Consider the following 24613-nt stretch of genomic DNA (forward strand, 5'->3'; position numbering starts at 1 on the left):
CAGTTCTCAAATAAAAGGAAAGTAGTGACTGTCTCCTCCATAGATCAATACCTGATTGTGTTTATAGACAGCAGTACAATTTAAACCATAAAACCCAAAATTTTTTAAATGACATTTCAGAACTACAGTTTTCAGAGAAGTGACAGAGGTAGTCTTAAACTCCTGTTTTCTCTCTATCTACATTATCTAGACAACTTCCATATCTGCTTCTTTATTTTAATAATGACATTTACACTGAGTTGCATTAATATGAAGCAGCATGAAATGCATGTGCCAATAGATTCTTTTTAATTACTGTGTGAAAAAGGTATGTAATTGAAACAAAAAGCATTGTTTCCAGTCCTAATTTTTTTTTTCCTTGAGTCCATCCTGTCAGGCTGAAAGCGTGAAAGTTATTTTCTGGTGGTGTGATTAGATTGGGGCTGAACTCTCCAGCTGGCAGGCCTGTCGATGACTGGCGGCGGCCTGTCCCCAGTGCTTGTCATTTCCTGACATGCCTGACAGGATGGGGACAGCCGCCCCAGACAGGTTCATTAGATGGTATTTTCTACAGCTGGGCTAAAAATAAAAAAAAAATAAATAAATATAAAGGCTGTGCTTTGTCAAGGCCCGAGCTGGAGGGGCCCTTCTTGTTGGTTTAAACCAGGGCCTTGTTTTGACAAATTTTGATCTGTGCAGTTTTTAGATTTTCTGACACATTTTTGTTTTCTTCCCCTTTGGCCTGCACTTTGTGCACTCGGCCTTGTTGCTGCTTCAAAATCCTAACATAGCCTTCCCAGGAGAGCAAGAGAGCACAGTTAGTGAAGGCTTAAAAGAAATATTGTACAATACTGTAAAATAGCAATAATTACACATTTCCATGGTGATCAGCACAATGGCAGAAAAAACAATCTGGGGACTTGCAATAAGCCAATTACAAAAAAAGGTTAAGAGGTTTTATAGTGCCAGAAACATGCCATCTACATGAGAACATAATATCATTACTAGCAATCGACATGGTCAAATACATTGCTCTCCAGTGCTGCCAGAACTTTAAACTATCTTCATTCTTGGTCTTTTAGAAAGCTGCCAGCATTTTCTGGGTGTGTTGATAGGCTTTGATTTCATAAAGAAAAATTACACAAGATTATAGATTACTCACTTATTAAAACCAGAAATAAATTCTGAATTATGATTTAGAGATAAATGTTGCTTCTTCAGTGATTGTAGATCATTTGAAAGTAACAAATTTGCAACAAAATCTAATTTGCATGCATATACTACCAAGAGTTATTTCATAATTGGAATTTAAACACTAAAGTTAGAAAAAAATAAACTTTATCTGATGATTTATTCTTATCATGGTGAATTTGTAATTAGAATATATTGACATCTTTACAAAGTATTACTCATATAGTTACCCTACTTTGGGGAAAGCAGGGAATTCTAGGTATTTTTAAGTAGTTAGTACATATTAAAATGTGAACATCTTATAGTAAAATAAACTAATTGAAAAGCTGAACTGCATTTATATCCATACAGATCTTGATAGTGTTTTTCTGTCTGTTCTGTTTAGCCATTGGTGGCATAAACAGCATTGTTGAAAAGCAAGCCTTCATTCACAGAAACCCTCACACTTACCTTTCCTTTGTATTGTTAGTTACTGCTGCTTTAGTTCACCGTCTCTATGACAACTGTTTAAATTGGGATGGGCAACTGTCATCTGGAGTATTACTGGGAGAAAAGTGTTAGTGAGCACACAGGCCCGTAGATAGAGCATTTCAATATAATCCAATTTTAATTGAGCTCCAGAGACTTTGATGTGCTGCAGAAGGTTGGGAGAGAGCTATTCCAGGGAGAAATTAAAGCAGCCCAGCAAGGCTTCACTACTCCAGACTGTCACCATTTTAAGTAAGCATTAGCATCAGACTTAACCTTCCCCTATGGAACATCTCACTTCTTTTCTAGCCTTTCACTGGTTTTTTTTTTTTTTGCCATATGTAAAAGCAAAGACACTTTCATCTTTTTATTTATGTTTTTTACACCCCTTTGATTAGGCTTGAAAAGCTTGTACTGGACCTGAGATCCATCTTAGGCTGTCTATTGGCCTTACTTTGCAGTTCACCAAAAAAAAAAAAAAATTAGAAAGTAAGGTAGGGATTAGTTTGCAATTGTCAACTATCATATGTTGGATTTCCTTTTTAAGACTGCTGTGAAGGTAACCCATTTCAGTACTAAAAAGTTCAAGGGAATATAATTTTTACTTAGCTTTAACTTAACTTTTGAATTGCTTTTTAATACATGGATTTTTGTGAGAAGCTAAAATTTTTCTTTTAAGTTAATTAAAACATTTTTCCCTCTGTCCCATTAAAAATAGATTTTAGTCAGATAAAAATAATAAAATAAAAACACATGTCATTAATAGGAAAACAAATCATACTTTTAAAATGGTTGGTAGAAATAGGTCTTTTCTCATGCTATATTCCAGTGCCTATTAAATTTTTTCATATATTATTGAATTTATGTTAGGTGAGTCCATTATTAATTTTTATGACATAATTCACAAATAAAATTTAAAAATAGAATAAACATTGAGTATATTGTTTTGTTCAATTTGAGGGTACATTAGATTGAAGGAAGTAATTGCCTTTCATAATATTCCTTTGAGATTTCTGATTTGTATGCTCACAAGTTATAAATTCAATTATATTTATGTAGGCTTATATGAATAAAAACATAATCCATGGGATATAGTGGGAAAAGAACTTGATTTAGAATTAGGAGAGCTGCATTTGATTTATCTGAAACAGAACTAGACGACTAAATAAATCACACAAGTGAGTCATTTAACTTCTTTGAGACTATTTTCTTATTTGTAAAATGAAAAAAAAACAGTGATTTTATTGACTAAGTCACAGAATTGTTTTGAGAAAGGTGCTTTGTAAACCTTAAAGAAATTTATAAGTGTAAGCTCTTATTATCATTATTATTATTGACACTTTAGAAAAGAGTCTTGGTAACTACTATTACAAGTATTTTTTTAGTCTTCTAGATGTAACTACAGGTTTTTTGAGAGAGTAAAACTTAAAACATCTAAAAGTTTTACTGTAACTCAGTAATTCATTAGAAACTTTATACTATTTATATTCTAAAAAAATTTGAGAACTAGTCTGCTGAAGTAATAAAGTCTTCTTTATATAGATCCCTTTAAATTTCCACCTGTTCTCTTCTCATTTATTCTAGTCTTTGAGGAAGAAAAGACCAACCTCTGATGTGGTAGCACCTAGTGCTTAGCAAAGTGCCTAGCACATAGTAGGTACTTAATAAATATTTATAAACTGATTGACTTCCCCAAATGATCATTCCCCTACCCACCCTCAAATTTAATCTTTCTTTATAGGCTCCTTCATTGCATGCAGGCATGCCTACGTTTCCTCCTTTGTTTAAAAAAAAAGTTTATTTTAACCCTCCCTCTCCTCAAAATACTTTCTTATATCCCTTCCCTTTCACTACAAAAATTCCTAAGGAATTATCTGTACTTATCAAACCCTTGAAAGTCTACTTTCAACCTCACCACTCTATTAAGCTGTTCATTGAAAGGTTATCAATTATTTCTTAACTTTAAAATCAATCCTCTTTTCTCAATTCTTATCCTCTGATAACTTGCAGCCTGTGACAAAGCCTCCTTGTAGATGCTTTTCACAGATTTCTGGGATATTACTGTTTTCTATTTCTTTTTTCTAGTATTGGGTCTTCTCCTTCTTCATCTCTTTTCTTACATCATCATCCCCTGCCCTTTAAGCTTTTCCTAAATTTCTGGTTTGGGCCCTCTTCTCTTCTCTCTGCACTCTCTTCCTTCTTAATCATTCCCATAGATTTGATTATTATCTTTGAGCAGCTTACTTCCAAATCTATATTCTCTCCCTAACCTCACTCTTGAACTCTAATCCTATTTTGCCAACTGCTTCTTCGACATCTTCATCTTTATGATTTAAGAGTATCTAAAATTCAACTTGTTTCAAAATGAACATCATCAGCCTCCCACAAAAAAAAAAAAAACCACTATCCTTCAAACTTCCTTATTTCTGTCAAGGATACTTCCATCCTCCCATTCACCCAGATTTTGCAGCCTCATGTCATTAGTGAATTTTACTTCCCTTAGCTTCCTATACCTAATCAGTTGCTAATTCCTGGCAATTCTACTTTTCCCAATATCTTTCATGCCATCCCATATTTTAGAGATCGTTTTGATGGCAATTTAGAGTGGAAACCTAGCTGTTTCACCCACTGATAGCAAATCATGTAGCTTTTCTATGTGAATAAATCCTCAAATGGTTAGAAAGTGGTGGTTAGGAGCAAATATTTTTTGGTGGGAGGGCATGAATTGGTTATAATATGTATTGAAACTAGTTTCACATGAATGTCCCATTTTTATTTTCACTGGTGAATCACTTTGCCAAATATTGCTTTGTTGTTATATAATACCAATACTTTAAATTATAAAATATTATAAGACTTTCATTCTCATTATTTCAGATAGTAACTTTATTAAAAATGAGCATGTAAAGTGATTGTATCAGAACCCTGTTCAAAAACCTTCAATGTCTCCATGTTATCTACAGGATTAAAAAAAAACAAACAACTTCTTAAAATAGCATTTACTGCTCTTTCTGTCTGTCATCAACCTTATCTCATACTACATATACCCTTTTATACATTTTATGTCACAGCCAAGCTGAAACCTGATCTAATACTGTCCTTTTTTTCCTCCGAGTATTTGAACACATACTCTGGAGCATGTTCTCTATAAAATAGAGTGACTCAGGGGCGGCTAGGTGGCGCAGTGAATCGGGCACCGGCCCTGGAGTCAGAAGGACCTAAGTTCAAATCCAGCTTCAGACACTTTACACAAAAAGTAGTCATGTGACCTTGGGCAAGCAAGTTGCTTAACCCCAATTGCCCTCCCTTCCCTGCTCTGAAAAGCAAAAAAACAAAACAAAAAATAGAGTAATTCACCATGAAATTCTTTCTTTGATGAAAACCAGCACAGTTGCCACCTCTTCAGTTGGACTCCCCCCAGTCTCCTTCCCAACTAGAATTAACCTCTTCCTCCTTCATGTCTCATCTTTTTATATTTAATTTTTAATTTTAATTTTATATTTAATATAAGGCAACAAACATTTATTAAGGTTTTATCTGTTCTCAGATTTGGGATGAAAAGATAATCCCTTCCCTCAAATAGTTTACATTCTACTGATAATATACTAACTATATACAGATGAATGAGTAGAAGAGGATTTGAGAAAAGAAAGTGCTAACTAGGGGTGGCTAGGTGGCGCAGTGAATAGAGCACCAGCCCTGGAGTCAGGAGGACCTGAATTCAAATCCAGCCTCAGACACTTAACACTTACTAGCCATGTGACTTTGGGCAAGTCACTCACCCCCAAATGCCCTCCAAAAATAAAAAAAAAAGTGCTAACTAGAGAAAGCTTTCCTTGGGAGATATCTGATAAACTGAGCCTTAAAAGAATGGAGAGATTTTAAGGTGTAGAGTATATTATTCCAGGCATGTAGATATTCTATACAACAGAAGTGGAAGGTGGAATTTCAACAAATAAACAAGTTTAGCTGGAATATGGAATGTATGAAGGAGAATTAGTACAGAATGTCTAGAACCATATTGTAAAAGTCAATAAATGCCAAGCTCAGTTATATGCATATACATATATACATATTTTATCTTAGAGGCCAATATGGAGCCACTGGAGATTTTTGAGTAGAGGAATGACATACATCATCAAACCTGTCCTACAGAAATTAAGTAGATGCAATAAAAGCTATTAGTCAAATAATCAAAGGTGATAAAGTTCTGACTAGGGTACTGAGTCATAGAGAATGGCCTATACCTAGAAGTTAAATGACTTACTCAGAATCACACTTCTAATAAGAGGAGAGTTTTAGGTCATCCTGACTCAGCCCAGCACTATATCCCTTTCATCATGCTGCCTCTGTCCTTTTCTGGGGGAAAATCAGTTAAACACTTGCTGTCTCTAGCAAATCACCTAGGGTCCTTTTGGCATATTCATCTATAGCCCCAATTCTGGAAGTCTCTCTAATGATTTGGGCAGAGTCAAGCATTATCTTTTTGAGCTCCTTCCCCCAGTGCCTTATACTGAAAAGTCTCAGCAAAGTCCACATATTCTTAGATAGTTTGAAGATAAAGTCTTTCATCAGGGTCTGATAGCAGATAGACTTGATAATTACATTCATACCCTACCCCCTTATACATGGTTTTATAACAAACACATAACATTTTGCAAAAATTCTTACCTGTTTTTGTTTTTGCAGAAGCCTGTCCCAATTTAGAAAAAGAAAATTGAATTTTTTGACCCAAAGAGAAATTTTTGTCCCAACAAAACACCCAAAATAAAGAGGGGATCTAGGTTGATGAGAACTACCTGCCCAACTTTCTGGCGAAAAACCATTTTGGGGTAAAAATTCCTCCAAGTTCTGAGAACTCATAGAGCACCTAAAATTTCTTCAGTGGATCCCTGCAGCACATATAGGCTGTTCATACTGCTGGTTCAAACTAATCTTGCATTAAAACAAGCAGATTAGTTTAAAAAGGAATCAAACTCAGAAATGATCCCCACCACCACCACTCCCCCAAAAAAGGTATGGAGTTCCCCAAAAGGTATTAAGCATTTGAGGTTGTTTGCTGAGTTTCTAGGTCATCAGTCTGTCCTTATCATGTGAAACTACCATCCACAAGGATGTCAAACAAGTTGCCCTGCCATAAGCTAACCATAGTAAGGCAACTGGCTGATACAGGCTCAAAGGTTTTGTTTGTTTAAGTCACATGACTGACAAAATGGTGGACTGGATGGACTAAACGTCCTCATGACCTCTCAAACCTCTCCAGAATAGGAATTATGCAAAAGAGAAAGAACAGTTTTAACTCCCATTTAGATTTTAAGCTCCTTGAGAAAAGGGACTGTCTTTTCCCTCTTTTTTGTATGCCTGGCATATTACAGATGCTTAATAAATATTGATTGATTGAGCCCCATGGAATTTAGCTTTGCCCATTCATCCCTCCCTATGCCACAGATAACCAAAAGGCGAACTATTGCTCTGGCTGGAACTGCCGTGTGATGGTGCTCAGTGCAGCAAAAATACTTAGAGAACTGAGGAACTGAGAGAATTGTGGCAGGATGCTAGGGTGTGGGTGTATCCCTCAGACCTAAAGGAAAAGGGACTGGGATCCAGCCAGGACCAGTTTATTTCCTACCAAAAGTGACTTGGGCCAGAGGTTGGGGCCAGTGAAATATAAATTGCCCAGCATGGGCAGAAGGTAAGACCGCTTTGAGGTCCAGTTCTCAAAGGGAAAAGGAAACGTCATAAAAGGTGAATAAGTCAGAAAGTGAGTGGGAGAATATGTCAGCGGGTTAATAAACATTTATGAAATGCCTGTTAGGGACCAGACTGTGGATGCAAAGAAAGGCAAAAGACAAGTCCCTGCCCTTGAGGATCTTGCAAGTCAACAGCATAGACAGCAAGCAAAAATATACGTGCAAGCAAGCCATGTGTAAGACGTACAGGAAATAGGGGAGCAAACGTAGGAGATGATTAATGGAATTAAAAGGAACTAGAAAAAGATTCCTGTAGAAGGTGGCATTTTATTTTTTTAATAAGTTAATTTATTTCTTTTTAGTTTTCAACATTCACTTCCATAAGTTTTGAATTTTCTCCGCCTGCCTTCCCTCCGCCTCCCCAAGACATCATGCATTCTGATATAAGTTCTACATATGCATTTCTATTAAACATATTTTCACATTAGTCATGTTGTATAGAAGAATTAGAATGAATGGGAATAACCATGAGAAAGAAAAACATAAAACAAAAAAAGAAAATCGTCTGGTTAGATCTGTATTCAAACTTCATATTTCTTTTTATGGTTGTAGATGACATTTTCCATCATGAGTCTTTTGGAATTGTTTCAGGTCCTTACATTGCTGAGAAGAGCTAAGTCTATCAAAGTCAGTCATCACATTCTGTGGCTGTTACTGTGTACAATGTTCTCCTGGTTCTGCTCACTTCACTCAGCATCAGTTTGTAACAGCCTTTCCAGGTTTTTCTGAAGTTCACCTGTTCATCATTTCTTATAGCACTATAGTATTTCATTTTATTCATGTACCACAACTTGTTCAGCCATTCCCCAATTGATGGGCACCCCCTCAATTTCTAGTTCTTGGCCTTCACAAAAAAACTGCTAGAAATATTTTTGTGCATATGAGTCCTTTTCCTATTTTTATGATTTCTTTGGGATATAGCCCTAGAAGTGGTGCTGCTGGGTCAAAGGGTGGTTATACACATTTTTATAGCCTTTTGGGCATAGTTCTAAATTGCTCTCCAGAATGGTTGGATCAGTTCACCGCTCTACCAACAATGCATTAGTGTTCCAATTTTTCCACATCTTCTCCAACATTTATCATTTTCCTGTTTTGTCATGTTAACCGATCTGATAGGTGTGATGTGGTACCTCAGAGTTGTTTTGATTTGCATTTCTCTAATCAATTGTGATTTAGAGCATTTTTTCATATAACTATAGATAGCTTTAATATCTTCCTCTGAAAACTGCCTGTTCGTATCCTTTGACCATTTATCAATTGGGGAATGACTTGTATTCTTGTATTTTTTTTTTTTTTTGCTTTTTGGAGGGGGGGGGAGTGGGGCAGTTGGGGTTAAGTGACTTGCCCAAGGTCACATGGCTAGTTTTGTGTTAAGTGTCTGAGGCCAGATTTGAATTCAGGTCCTCCTGACTCCAGGGCCAGTGCTCCATTCACTGTGCCACCTAGCCACCTCTGTATTCCTGTAAGTTTGACTCAGCTCTCCATATATTTTAGAAATGAGACCTTTATCAGAAATACTAGTTGTAAAAATTCTTTCACAGTTTTCTGCTTCCCTACTAATCTTGGTTGCATTGGCTTTGTGCATAAACTTTTCAATTTAATGTAATCAAAGTTATTCCTTCTGCATTTCATAATGTTCTCTGTCCCTTGTTTGGTCATAAATTCCTTCATTCTCTATAAATCTGACAGATAAACTATGCCTTGTTCCCCTAATTTGTTTATAGTATCAGCCTTTATATCTAAATTGTGTACCCAAGGGGCGGCCAGGTGGCCCAGCGAGTAAGAGCACCGGCTCCAGTGTTGGGATGACCTGGATCAAATCCAGGCTCAGATACTCAGCACCACACCCAGAAATAACTGGCTGTGTAACCTTGAGCAAGTTACTTAACCCCGATTGCTTTTAAAAAATAAATAAATAAATAAATTGTGTGCCCATTTGGATTTTCTTTTGGTATATGGTGTCAGACGTTGGTCTGTGCCCAATTTCTGCCACACTATTTTCCAGTTTTCCCAGCAGTTTTTGTCATATAGTGAATTCTTATCCCAGAAGCTGGGGTCCTTGGGTTTCTCAAACAGTAGATTACTATAATCATTAACTACTGGGTCTCATGTACTAAATGTATTCCACTGATCTACCCCTCTATTTCTTAGCCAGTACGTAGTTTTGATGATTGCTACTTTATAATACAATTTAAGATCTGGTATGGCTAGGCCACAGAAGTGGCATTTTAGTTAGGACTTCAAGGAAACTAGGAGATGAAGATGAGGAGGGAGAACCTTCCAGGCATGGGGGACAGCCAGTGAAAATGCCTGGAGATGAGATGGAGTGCTTTGTTCATGGAATAGCAAGGAAATTTAATATCACTGAAATCGAGGAGAAGAAGAAGAATACTACAAAGGTAGAAGTAGGAATTATGAAGGACTCTGACAGATAAATGCCAAAGAAGAGGATTGTGTCATTGAACCTGAAGATGATAGGGAAACACTAGAGATTTTTGAATAGGGAGAATGACATGATTGGACCTATCCTTTAAGAAGATCACTTTGGTGGCTAAATGGAAAATGAATTGAAGTGGGAAGAGATCTGTGGCAGGCTACCAACCAGGAGGTTTTTGTGGTAGTCTGTGCATAAGAAGATACAGGCCTGCACCAGGGTGGTGGAAATATCATACAAAAGAAGGGAGAGTGTTCAAGAAATGTTGTAAAGTTAAAATCAATAAACCTTAGCAACAGATTGGATGAGAGGGGTGAGAGATACTGAAAAGTCAATAGTGAAAACTAGGTTTCAGTCCTGAAGGACTGGGAGGAGAATTGTGCTTTCAATGTAACTAGGAAGTTTTGACAGTGGGGTAGGGTTTAAAGAGAAAGAAAATGAGTCCAGTTTTGGACATGTTGAGTTTAAGGTGTCTATAGGACATCCAGTTACAAATATCTGAAAAGCAGTTGGAGTTGTGAAATTGTAGGTCAGCAGAGAGGTGAGAGCTAGATAGATAGGTTTGAGAATCATTAGCATAAAGGTGATAATTAAATCCATGAGAGTAAATGAGATCACCAAGCAAAATAATATAGAAGAGGGCCCAGATTAGACCCCTATGGGGATACCAAGTTAGTAGACGTTACCTGGATGAAGATTCAGGAAAGGAGGTGAAGAAGGAGTTGTCAGGTGGGAGTAGAACCAGTAGAGAGCAATGTCCTGAAAACTGAAAACTGAAAAAGAGATGAAAGTATCAAGGAGAAAAGGGAGACTGACAGGTTGAGAAGAATGAAAGTTGAGAAATTGCTGTTGTATTTATCAATTAGGAAGTTGTTGGTAACTTTGAAGTGAGGAGTTTCAGTGGGATAATGAGGTAGGAAGCCAGGTTATAGGCAATTAAGAAGAGAATGAAAGGAGAGAAAATAGAGATCTTTAGTGTAGATGACCTCAAGGAAAAAGATTTCCTAGGGATAAAGAAAATAGACTGAAATTTCCATTGACTTTTAGGAGGAAGAAAACTCAAAGACCTTGAGGGCAAGCATATAAGCCTCCAGGGAAGATAGTAATAACAGAAGGAAATATGGCTTCCAGATCAGCTAAAAGTGTCCATATATCTATGGATAAATATTGCAAGACACAGGAAATTGAATTAATACCTTTGTGAAGCAGAGGCCTCTGTGGATTCTCAAGAGAGCATGGAACCACCGCAGGATGTTCCTGAATACTTTAAAAGAGAAATAAAAATTATGAAACAAAAGTTATGGCTTGCACAACAGAAATTATCAGCAGAGCAGAAAAATGTGAATCCATGGTATCAAAGAAACAAAGAAAAACAATTGAGTGGGGAAGCAAGGGACAGACAGTCTGAGGAAAGAAAAGCAAAAAGTAAAAAATGTTAAAATATATATATATATAATATATATATATATATATATAATCTCAATACAAGTAAAACATTGGTCTCAAAGAGGAGTCAGCATAAGTATTATTAGTCCAGAAAAAAATACAATGTACTATAAATTCATTGCAAGGTACCAAGATTCTGAGATACTCACATCAGTCTCTGCACTTATCTTGCAATAGACACAGAAATACAACAGATATTAATTACTTACGTGTTGAACCATGTAAAACTTATATTAAAAGGGGTGGCCAGGTGGCTTAGTGAGTTAAGAGCACCAGCCCCAGAGTTGGGATGACCTGGGATCGAATCCAGGCTCAGATACTTAGCACCACACCCAGAAATAACTGGCCATGTAACGTTGAGCAAGTTACTTAACCCTGATTGCTTTAAAAAAAAAAAAAGTTATATTAAAGGAGCTGGTCTAACTTTTAAAAGAATTGTATTAGGAGACTAATTTCAATCTGAAAACAAAAGAAAATAAAAACAGTACTTTTTCTCAGATGGATTCCAGCAGATATGATGACATCACAAATATATACTGAATGAGTATAGCACTCTAAGGTACCCCCTCAGCCCAGCTTACAGCCATGAGTTGAATCTCCCCAGGAGCAAAATAACTCTGATTAAAGGTGTTCTGTGGGTTCATCCTTCTCAAACTATAGTTCAGAAGCCCTTACTTGTGTGTGTGCCTTTACTGTTTGTCTAGTAGATGTAATTAGTTCAAAGCAAAGACCCCTATTGAAATAGCACAGCATGAACAATATTAACAGACCATTACCTCCATAAACATGGTATACGCTCTTCAAGTACAAAATGTATGAGTGAGAAGAATGGGTCACACAGCTAGAGTACACTAGAGTGGGTACATATGTGAATGACATGTATGACCTAAAAGCTCATACCTCTGGGACTTGAAGATGCCACTGTGCTTTCTATTCTCATGGTGTTCTCATCTGGCTCTTCCAGGTGCATTCTTGACTGGACATGTTACTTAGCTAGGTTATCTAGACCTTTTCTACTTCCAGCTTACCTCCTCAAGTTCTAGGTCTCTCTCTTTTTTTTTTTACTATTATTATTAATTAATCAATTTATTTTTAATTTTCAACATTCACTTCCACAAGATTTTGTATTTCAGATTTTCTCCCCACTCCCCTTCCCCCCACCCCAAGACAGTATGCATTCTGATTACCCCTTCTTCCAATCTGCCCTCCCTTCTATCACTACCACCCCCTTTCTCTTATTGCCTTAGCTTCTATTTTCCTGTGGGGCAAGATAGATTCCTATACACCATTGACTGTATATCTTATTTCCCAGTTGCTTGTAAAAACAGTTCTCAACATTCATTTTTAAAACTTTGAGTTCCACATTCTCTCCCTTCCTCCCTCCCCACCCACCCGCAAAAGGATGTTTTATTTTCCCCTCTGGTCATTTCCCCAGCCAATTACTTGACTTTTTAGCTCTTTCTTAAGATAGATTTCTGCTTCCAGTGTCCCACTGGAATACTGTCCCAACCTTCCAGGGTTTTGTGCAGCAGTTTATTTTTTTTTTGTTTCATTTACATTTATTATTATATATTATGAGGTTGGACATTTTCTTTTTTTTTTTTTTTTAAGTAATCAGGGTTAAGTAACTTGCTCAAGGTTACACGGCCAGTTATTTCTGGGTGTGGTGCTAAGTATCTGAGCCCGGATTCGATCCCCAGGTTGTCCTGACACTGGAGCTGGTGCTCTTACTCACTGAGCCACCTGGCCGCTCCTGAGGTTGGACATTTTCAAGTGTTTAATAATCTATTACTTTTAAAAATTATTCATCTTTAAACTTTTTATTATGATGAAATTGACAAAAAAACATTACCATTTCTATATATATACAAAATTGTATATGTGAATCTGTAAATCTCTATTATGATAGCTTTTTCTTTGTTTTTATTTTATCAAATGCTATATTAACTTCTAGTTTACATCATTCATTTCCGCAAGATTTTGAGTTATAAATTTTCTCCCCATTTTTCCCCTACCCACCACCGCAAAATAGCGATCCCACTAGATATCCCCTCCTCCAATCAGCTCTCTCCCATATCTTCCCCCATACCCCCTCCAACTTTCCAATAGGGCACAGTGGATCTTTATGCTCCAGTGCCTGTATATCTTATTTCCCAGTTACATGTAAAATAATATTAATAATAGTATATATATATATTTTTTTAACATTTTATTTTAAAACTTTGAATTCCAGATTCATTGCCTTTCTCCCTTGTCACATAGCCTTACTGGGAAGATAAACAATTCAATATAGGTTGTACATGTGTAGCTAATGCAAAAGATTTCCGTAGTAGATATATTGTAAAAGACTGACTATATTTCCCTCCCTCCTATTCCACCACCCACTTGTTCTATTCTCTACTTTGATCCTGTCCCTTTTCAAAAGTGGCTGCTTCCAACTTCTCTCCCCACCAGCCTGGCCTCCCTTCCATCATCTCCTCTCTCATCCCTTTCCCCCCTACTCACATGTAGGGTGAAATACCTTATTTTGTGTGTTTCATTCCCTCCCTAAGCCAAATTCAGTGAGAATAGGGTTGACCCATTCCCTTTTGCCTTCCTATTCTTCCCCTCCATTGTAACCATTTTCCCTTGCCTCTTCTATATGAGAGTTTACCCTATTCTTTCTCTCCCCATCTCCTCTCATTATATTCCTCTCTTACCTCTTAATTTCACCTTTTAAGTATCATCCCTTCCTATTCAGCTGGTCTTCTGCCCTCTATGTAGACCTGTACACATATATACACACATTCACATATGTATTCATACGCCCATATACCATCCTATGTAGACATATATATGTATGTATACACACATATACATATATATACACACATTTCTATTCTTTTCAACTATTCTCATACTGAGAAAAGATTCATAAGCTACAATTATCGTTTTTCCATGTAGGAATGTAAATAGTTCAGCTTTGATAAGTTCCTTATGATTTCTTTTCCCTGTTTACCTTCTCATGCTTCTCTTGCTTCTTGTATCTGAATGTCAAATTTTCTCTTCATCTCTGTTTTTTTTTTTTCATTAAGAATGCTTGAAAGTCCTCTATTCTATTATTTTCCCCTGCAACATTATTTTCAGTTTTGCTGGGTAAGTGATTCTTGGTTTTAATCCCAGGCCCTTTGACCTCCAGAATATCATGTTCCAAGCCCTTCTATCCCTCAGTGTAGAAACTGCCAGATCCTGTGTTATCCTGATTGTGTTTCCACAATATTCAAATTGTTTCTTCCTGGCTGCTTGTAATATTTTCTCCTTGATCTGGGAACTCTAGAACCTGGCTATAATATTCCTAAGAGTTTTCTTTTGGGGATCTTTTTCAGGAGGTGATTGGTGGATTCTTTCAACCTCTATTTTGCCCTCTGGTTCTTAAACATCAGGGCAATTTAACTTGAGAATTTCTTGAAGCATGATTTCTAGGTTCTTTTTTTGATCATGGCTTTCAGGTAGTCCAATAATTTTTAAGTTATCTCTTCTGGATCTATTTTCCAGGTCAGTGGTTTTTCCAGTGAGATATTTCACATTGCCTTCTATTTTTTTATTTGTTTGGACCTGTTTAACAGTGTCTTGATTTCTCATAAAGTCACTAGCTTCCCTTTGCTCCAATCTAATTCTGAAGGAATGGTTCTCTTCAGTGAGCTTTTGAGATTCTTTCTCCATCTGGCAAATTCAGGTTTTTAAGGCATTCTTCTCCTCTTTGGCTTTTTGATCCTCTTTTGCCATCTGAGTTAGTCTATTTTTTAAGGTGTTATTTTCTTCAGCCAGGTTGTTGACTCTTATTTCATTATTTTCTTGCATCCTTCTAATTTCTCTTCCCAATTTTTCCTCCACTTCTCTTATTTGGTTTTCAAAATCCTTCTTAAGGCCCTCTATGGCCTGTAACCAGCTTATATTTTTCTTGGAAGCATTTGGTACAGGAGTTCTGATTTCACTGTCTTCCTCCTGTTCCATGCTTTGATCCTTTTTGTCCCCAAAATAGGAGTATAAAAGTTGGATTGCTCTGCTTGCTTTGCTTCCTTTGCCTGCTCATGTTGCCACTCAATTACTTGACTTTTGAACTTTTTGCTACATTAGGACTCTGCTACAAGACAGGGAAACTTTGTCTCAATTGCTGGGATTTTCTCAGCTGCCAAAGCTATTAGTTGGATGCCTTCTCTGAAGCCTCCACACACTCTGGCAAGCTGGTCATACACCCCAGGACCTCCACCATAGACTGCAATCCAGATCCAAGAAGTTTAAAGCAAGAGTCATTACTCCCAGACTGGTTTCTTGATCCCCCTACAGTCTGTAAGCCAGGAGCTGAAGCTGCCATGTGTCAGCAGCTGCACGGCCTTGGCGCCTCAGCAGTTTCTCCCTCCAGGGGATAAAGGCCGGATCACACTCCTAAAAACTACCGGATCCCAAAGTCCACACTGCACTGACCTCTCACTTTGTCCTTAGCATCTATGGCTTGATAATTCTGGAAACCACCACAGCTGCTGGTGATCTGAAGTCCCTCCAGTAGGAGGCTGATCAGGTAGCCCTGAGGCTAAAACCTCCGGCTGGTGCGGGGTTGGGCTCAGGTCTCAGCTTGCTGCACTAGCCACTTCCTGCCAGCCTGCCAGACTGTCCTCAGCAGGAGGTTAGCTTCTCTGTGTCATTTTGTGGGTTCTGTAGCTCTAAAGTTTATTCAGAGTCACCTTTTATATGAATTGGGAGAGGTGGAAGCCAGACCCACACGGAAGTCCTGTTTCTACTCTCTGTGCAACAGTTTTCAAAGATATTTCTAGGAACCTGTAAATTTTTAGTTCTTCCAAGATGGTATGATCAAAGAAGAGGCGTTTTCTCCTCTCCTGGCCTGTGCTCTGCTCTGTGAGTGACCACAAGCATTCTTTTCTGCCTTGGATTCCCTCTCCACCACCACTGTAAGCTCCATCACACCAGTGCTCCTTCTCACACCAGAACCACCGCCCAGGACTACAACCCAGATCTAAGCACAGGCAAAGCTAAAGAATCCTGCCTCAGCACCACCAAAGAGATCCCTGCAATCCACCTCTGATCAGTCTCTGTATTTCCCCACTGTCCATGGGCCAAAAGCTCTGAAAGCAGCCACTGCTGCCACTGCCACCTCCCCAGGACTGCGACTGAGGCCGGACCTTATTTCTCTCTCACCCCAGGTCCAACAGACCTTTCCTACTGACTTTTTAAGTTGTTTTTGGCATTTGTGGGTTGAGAAATTTGTAAACCACCACAGCTTTCAGTGATTCAGTCCCCTGAGACCTGCTCCAGCCCCATCTGTTCTGGTGCAGCCCATATTGGACTGTGCTCTTCTCTCAGACTGGGGCAACAGACCTTTCCTGTCAACCTTCCAGGTTGTCTAAGCTAGAAATTTGTTTCTCTCTGTCATTTTGTGGGTTCTACTGCTCTAAAACTTGCTTAGAGTCATTTTTATAGGTATTTGGAGGGGTTTAGGGGAGAGCTCAAGCAAGTCCCTGCTTTTATTCCACCATCTTGGATCTGTACCTTCCCCACCTCAGCTCACTTTCTAAGAGGCAAGGAACAATTACCTCTAAAGAGCTGGGTTTTAATTTGGCCATTGGCTACAGAACCCACACTCCTCAGGTACTTTTGGCCTCAAATCACTCCTTAGAGTATTCTTTGCTTTTTCAAGTCCATCAGTAGCTGGCTGTTGTTTGGCCATCCAATGGTTGCCTCCCCTATAATTCCATCATAAATTTAATTGAGCAACATCTTATCCCCTAAAAGGATAACAAAGTACAAATGCCAATATGAATACCTCTTTTCAAATTAATATTGATGGTTTTTTCTATTACTTTCAGATACGTGTGTATTCATTTTGTTTAACTGCTTGGTGTTGTGCCTAGAATAGTAAGTGCTTAATAAAAACTTTTACATTCATTCATTCATTCATGTAAGAGAGAGATTGGGGGGGGAGTAAAGTAGAATAGAGAGTAATTAGAAACCGGAAATGATAGGAAAAACCCATCAATATTATGTTTTATTGTATCTGACAAGAATGATCAGTCACATTTGAAGAAATTATGGAATGTAAGGGGCATATAACAAAGGCAGTCCACTGTTATGATCTTAAAAGAATGAAAAGAAGTATTCATACTTACATTTTTCATTTATATGCATAGTCCACTACCTCTTTGCTAAGAGGTAGGAGGCATAGTTATCTGTTTCTTTGCTAATTTCTACATCGTTCTTCCCTGTAATTTCTTATTTGTACTGTGTTCCTCTCTATTGAAGGATAGAATATTTCAGAACTTGAAGTCATCAGCAAAAGAATCTCCAAAAAAGATATTTGCTTTTGCTTCAAGGACAAGCTCCAGGCCATTAAAAAAGCTAAACAATTTACCAAGGCAGTTCAGCTTGCTCTTCTCCTATTCAATTCAGGGCCTAGATTGTCTTTACAACATCTATCTTTATTTATATATATATATGTATGTATGTATCAGTGGAGAAGCTCTGTGGTTTGTATGTCCAACTGCATGTCATCATCTTGATCACAGGCCTTTTTATCAACTTTACATTTCTTCTACAGATTGACTTAACCCTTTGAGTGATTATAGATCTTATTTAGGAGTCTGCAGTGTTCCAGGGCTTGATGCAATCAGAATAGTGTCTTTTTCAAATAAGAGAATCCTGATAGCTATCTCCAGTATAGACTGTGCTGGGTCTCCTCCATGATGATGGTGAATTCTTTTGTCTAGCATATGTCTCTCCAGTTTATGCCTCAAAGTATTGTGAAGCAGGCTATTTCCATTGTTTTAGTATGTCTTTTGTAGGGAGGGGAGAAGGCAAGGCAATTGGGGTTAAGTGACTTGCCTAAGGTCACCCAGCTAGTTAAAAGTGTCAACTGTCTGAGGCTGCATTTGAACTCGGGCCCTCCTGACTTCAGGGTCAGTGCTCTATTCACTCTGCCACCTAGCTGCCCCTGTTTTAATATATCTTTCAAGGAATGTTATATGGTTTTGATTTATGTATGATTGATGCTTTGTTGAAGTAAAGTCTTTAACATTTTTTTTGCTTTATCAGATTAAAAAATTGTAACAACTACAGTATGATCTTGTATTCTCTAAACTTTCCAGCCAATTTGTGACTCTAAAGGCACAGTGTACTTCAGAATATAATTTGTAGAAGCTGCCTATTACTTTCTCAAACTTTATAAATACAGGTGAAGCTTAATCTTTCAGGCTGAGGTGATAAAACACACATTGGCTGGTTGTTGTCCTTCATTCACAAAGAAGACCAAAATGACATCACTATGCTAGAGTCAAGTTTCATTGTGTCCAGCTCTGGCTGATCACACCAATGAAAGCTCGGAATGCTTTACCACATGTTGGGCATAAATAGTCTGTGTGTACTTTTGAGGTGATTCTCTAAATTTGCACATCTTGCGTTTCTTTTGATTCAAAACAGTATGCGTGATGTCTTTCGATTCATGCATAAATTGGATTTAAGTGAGCCAGAGATACACCAAGTTTTCGGCCTCACTCTCTCCTCCAGAACCATCACAGTCCAGGGGCAGGGCAGAATTGAGAAGACTGGTGATGGTTCGATATGCAGTGGATGACCTTGGTGTCTTCTTTGTCTAATCAAGCTCTAAGCGCTCCTCAGTATATAGGACTTGCTTCAGCTGGTTTCATGGCCATTGACAAATTATATGCCCATTCCACCAGGGGAAATCTCAACCTGATTTATCCTGTCTGCCGAAATGGTTTACACATACATACCTCTAAAGATGACAAGTGTAGCCAATTGTTTTAGATTCTTTCTTAAACACAGAACCAGTTTATGTTCCATGTATAAGAAATGTTTGCCTGATCCTACCATATCTTCTTTATGTTTATGAGTAGGTCACTTTAGTATCTCCATATCTCAGCTTCTTTCATCTATAAAGTTAAGGGGGGCATTAGACAAAATCATCCTTAAGGTCCCTTCTGCCTCTGAATCCTGTAGTGTCCTCGGCCTCTTTTTCTTTTAGTCCTCCATTTTCAAGCCATTGGCTTCCTGGCTCTGTCTCTGTCCATGATAAGCTCTGTCATAGTTGACTTGCGCTCAGCTTTATAAAACCACTATTTCTGCTATGTATCCTGGCTCTTCCCCAAGGAAGTCTGGGGACAATATTCCTTTTTTGCCTGCTAACACAATATGCCTTTTTATGGTAGTGGGCATTCAGCATGCAGCAGTGTTTCCTTGCTTTTTCCCTATTACTTTATGATTAGGGTCATTTAGTGGCCATGTCAAATATCAGCTCTAAATAAAACTGATCAGTTCTGTGTATTGATAATTTATTCTGGTATGATTTTTCACCTCAGTATTTCTTGTTATTGTTGTTCAGTCATTTCAGTCATGTCCAATTCTTTGTGACCCCATTTGGGGTTTTCCTGGCAGTGGCTTGTCCTTTTCCAGCTCATTTTACAGATGAGGAAACTGAGGCAAACAGGGCTAAATGACTTGCCTAAATGACTCACACAGCTAGTAAGTGTCTGAGGCCAGATTTGAACTTGAAAAGATGAATCTTCCTGACTCCAGGCCCCCTGTTCACTGAGCCACCTCACTGTCCAGCACTACCTCTTGTGTCTCCATTTTTAGAAATGTTATGTATATCCAAATACTTAAACTCAGTGTCTAAGCTATTTAGTCACTAGTAACTTAAATCTGTAGCCACATTCATTTCCTCATCAGTGAAATTGTTAAAAACTAGAAAATCGGACTTTTTGTAAATAGGTAGTAAACGATTAGTGATATAGTCAGACTGTGATAAATTCAATTAGATACTGATTAAGAAACAATAAAAGCTAGTCATATATGTGTGTTTATATAAATACATATAATAACACTTTAATCTTTTATTTTAGGTTCTTGCATACACGGAGGGACTTCATGGAAAATGGATGTTCAGCGAAATTCGAGCTGTATTTTCAAGACGTTATCTTCTACAGAACACTGCTCTGGAAGTGTTTATGGCAAACAGAAGTATGTCTCTAAATATTTCATAGGATATTGTGCTCATAAGTTTAATAATTTTCATTTTTGAATGTTGTCTGAAATTATTCTTGATTCTTTTTCTTTCACTTGTCCTGCCTATAATATCCCAAGAAAATACAGTTCTGATTTTGAACCCAACCACTTTCTGAGTAGAGTGTAAGAAAAGTCAGTTTTATAAGATAATACATTACTATAAAAAGTAAATTATGACAAATTCTTGAAATTTTGTTTTGTCATTTTCTTGTTTTCTCTTCTCACACAGCCTCAGTAATGTTTAACTTTCCTGACCAAGCAACAGTGAAAAAAGTTGTGTACAGCTTGCCTCGGGTTGGTGTAGGAACCAGCTATGGGTTGCCACAAGCCAGGTAATTATACCATGTCATAAGTTTTTTGTGGTTTCTTCATATAGTTCAGATGCAATATAATAGCTATAGAGTAGCTACACCATTATAACTAGTAAGTTTTGTTTACTTCCAGGAATCAAAGAATATTCTCTATTTATAAATTATTTGAAGGAAAATACCATATTTCTGCAAATGCAAGCTATATCCCTGAAGTGAAATTTATTTGACAGAAAAAAATTAGATATAATTTTACACTAAATTCAGTTAAGCATTTGTTTAATGCACTTCATATGCATAGCACTAGGAGAAATACAAAGTTTACTCAAAACCTCATACCTGCTGTCTTGGAATTGATATTCTAATAAATAAAGATGTTCATACATACAATTGTTACTGAATAATATACATGATAAATGCACACAGTGGTGCGAATCAAAGTGTTTTGTGAAGGGTTAAAAGGAAAGTAATTATCCACAAGAGTTGTGGATCAGGGATAGGTTTATGGAACATGTGACTTTTGACTTGGTCTTTAAAGATTGGTTAGACAAAGAAATTTAAAAGGAATTCAGAAGATGACAGGGAGGAGGCAGGACACAATAGGCACAGGCAACAGAGTGATTAAAGTCGTGAAAGCTGAAATGTTTGGGAGACAGTGCAGTTTGTTTAGAGTATAAGTACATAGATAGGAGTTAGATGAGATAGGAGTAGATAGGTAGAGTGACTCTAGAATGTGGAAGGCCTCATGCCGGGCAAAGCAATTTTAACCTTATTTGGGAGGTTCTGTGAAACCACTGAAGATTTCGTATAAAGGATTAATAGAAGCAAGGAGGGAGGGAGTCAGTAGACAGATATCATCTATTAAGCTCCCTGTCTGTGTTACACTAGGTGAAAGAATATCTAATTAGGAAGCTGTATAGTAGATTAAGTATATTATAATGAGGACCTGTACTCATCAAATAAGCAATCATTTATTAAGTGCTGGCTATGTGCCAAACACTGTGCTAAACTCTAGGTACATAAATGCAAGTAGAAAGAAAGACAATCCTTGCCCTCAAAGAGGTTGCATTCTAAAGAAGATAGTACATAAAAGAAAGCTGGAAAGATGAAGGTAGAGAAAGTCTGGAAAGATAGTCATGAGTACACCCTGGAGAGAGGGATAGAGATATCAATAGCAGAGGGACTAAAGTGAGCCTCCAGGGCAAAGAGGTTTCTGGGGCATTATGGACAAAGTCTGAGTAAAGAATCGAGAGTGCATCCTTGAGAAGAATGAAGATAGGTCTGGCCTGGGTATTCCCTTTAGAGTGGAGGCTTCTGAAAGAAACCAGCCAATTAGAGGGAAAATACGCAGGAGCAGAGACTGCTTCCATTGCATGAAATCTAAAACTAGAAGGAGTTTTCAAGGTGGAGATTTCTGAGACATTGTAGACAAAGTTTAAGAGGAGACCTCTTTAGTGACAGCATTGGGAATAGAGAGGAAGGCATGATAATAAGAAATGTTCTGTATGTCCCATATGTTCTATGAAATCATCTTTGTTAGCTAATAAAACTCTTAGAATGTCATGATATATGATTAATAAACAAGTATTTAAGGGCCTCCTAAGTGCCAAAAACTGCTCCAGACATTGAGGGTGCAAGTACAGGGTAGTGGCAGTTAGGTGGCACAGTGGATAGAACTCTGGGTCTGGAGTCAGGAAGCACTGAGTTCAAATCCAGCCTCAGATACTTAATAACTGTGTGACCTTTGGCAAGTCAATTAACCTCTGTTTTCTAGGCACTGTGCTAAGTACTTTACAAACATTATCTCATCTGATCATCACAATAATCCTGGGAGGTGGATGCTATTATTATCCCCATTTAACAGTGAGGAAACTGAGGCAAATAGACGTTAATTAACTTACTCAAAGTATCACACTAGGGCTAGATTTAAGCTTAGGCCTTTCTGACTCTAGACCCAGTACTCTATCCACTGCACCCTCTAGCTGCCTCTATAGACACATAAGATAGAGAGAGCATTGGCGATTTTGGTGGAGAAGAGTGACAAATATTTTTATTTATAAGCTGTTTGTACAGCAAACCTATTTTCTGTTGATTAATGACTGACACAATTTCCATGACTATCTGCTATTGTTAATAGATTTTTTGTAGGCCAGCTTCTGATTTTTGACTGTTTAAAGGATTCATGTTTTCATTTACAGTATATTGCAAGCATTAAATAGGGTTCCTTTTAAAATAGACAGTATATATCATGTGAAATTTAACATACCATGTTCTCAATAACAAATCTTTCAGGTGTTGATCAAATCTAGAATTTATTTTTAAGTATAGTTTAAATATAGCTAATGTTTATTGATAAAATTATAGTTGGAACCCTATTTAGTTCTCTAATAATGGCCATTGAAATTATTAATATGAATACATGTAACAGATAATATTTAATGCTTTATGAATTGAAAACACGTAACTTCAAAGTATCTAATTTATATATACTTATTAGGAGAATATCCTTGGCCACTCCCCGACAGCTTTATAAATCTTCCAATATGACTCAGCGTTGGCAAAGACGGGAGATCTCTAACTTTGAATATTTAATGTTCCTCAATACCATAGCAGGTAAGGCATTTGATTCTTTAATCCCTTATAAACATGTTAATGTTTGTCAAAATCATCAGTACCATTATTGATATATTACATTTATATTTTTTTAATTTATCTACAAATTTGTACTGAATTGTGAAGCATTCATATTAAGTTTTATCAGAAAATGCACAGCCTAGCACCTAAGTTTTAGATTTGTTTATTGATGAAGAGACTGTTCTTTGCTCTCCCTCTGCTATTTCGATTTCTGACAGCTTTGTCTGAAGCTTTATTAGAGTCAACAAACCTTTGCCAAGGAATATCTGGAAATAATAATGGGAAAATGTAATTTCACTACTTCGTCATTTTCAGCAACAGCAACTAGACAGGAGAATAACAACAGTATTCTGCCTAGCACAGATCTTACTTAGATTGTGGCATGATTGGGTTACAGCGTTTTTTTCTTCTTCAGACCTTCCAAATAAAATATAAAATTAGATGTACTACATTTGTAAATTAAAAGGAGGTAGTGGGGGCGGCCAGGTAGCACAGCAAGTAAGAGCACTGGCTCCAGTGTTGAGAAGACCTGGAGATCGAATCCCGGGCTCAGACACTTAGCACCCACCCAGAAACACCGGGCCGTGTAACCTTGAGCAAGTTACTTAACCCCAATTGCTTAGGGGCAGCCAGGTGGCTCAGCGAGTAAGAGTACCGGCTCCAGTGTTGGGACGACCTGGAGATCGAATCCCGGGCTCAGACACTCAGCACCACACCCAGAAATAACTGGCCGTGTAACCTTGAGCAAGTTACTTAACCCCAATTGCTTAAAAAAAAAAAAGGAGGCAGTGATATTTTTGCTAATCCAATGAATATCACTAATTTAACACATGTGAGACTTATCTATACTTTTTATTTCTAAATCATAGGATCATTTGGAAATAAATTATTTTAGTTTTATTCATTGTGAATAATAAAAATTTAAAGATTCTTATGTACTGTCTCTACCTTGAAAGGCTTATATTACTTTGTCCATATAAGGGTTTATACAGTGTAAATGAAAGGTATTCTCAGAAGGAAGAGACTATTATTTCTGGTGTTGGGGATGGGGAGGGCAGAAAAGACCTACAGAAGGTGGAATTGAGCTGAAACTTGAAGAAAGCCAGCAAAACCAATGAGTAGACGTAGCAGACCAGAGCTTTCCAGAAGTGGGGCAAGTCTGGAAATGAAGTATGTGATAAATTTCAAGAACACCAGTACATATAAGTCATAGAGTACACAGAGGGAGAGCAAATATAAGAAGATTGGAAAAGTAGGAAGGCTCCAGGTTTTGAAGGTTTTAAAATGCCAAACAGAAGCCTTTATATTTGGTCATAGAGTTTGTAAGGAGC

The 24613-nt window shown here is 37.5% G+C and overlaps 1 protein-coding gene across 3 annotated transcripts in view; it reads left to right on the plus strand.

Annotated features, from left to right (window-relative positions):
• NBEA (neurobeachin) overlaps positions 1 to 24613 on the plus strand; it is an 809664-nt gene that overhangs the window by 647077 nt on the left and 137974 nt on the right. For all 3 annotated transcript variants that reach the window (XM_069079971.1, XM_069079972.1, XM_069079973.1), the window contains exons 41-43: positions 20178 to 20295; positions 20570 to 20672; positions 23146 to 23261. In XM_069079971.1, coding sequence (XP_068936072.1) covers positions 20178 to 20295; positions 20570 to 20672; positions 23146 to 23261 — 337 coding nt within the window. The remainder of the gene's footprint in view (positions 1 to 20177; positions 20296 to 20569; positions 20673 to 23145; positions 23262 to 24613) is intronic.

This window comes from Petaurus breviceps, unplaced genomic scaffold, assembly GCF_028583685.1.
Source record: "Petaurus breviceps papuanus isolate PSGF00001 unplaced genomic scaffold, PetGlider_PUasm1.0 91133, whole genome shotgun sequence".
In the NCBI taxonomy this organism is placed as follows: domain Eukaryota; kingdom Metazoa; phylum Chordata; class Mammalia; order Diprotodontia; family Petauridae; genus Petaurus; species Petaurus breviceps.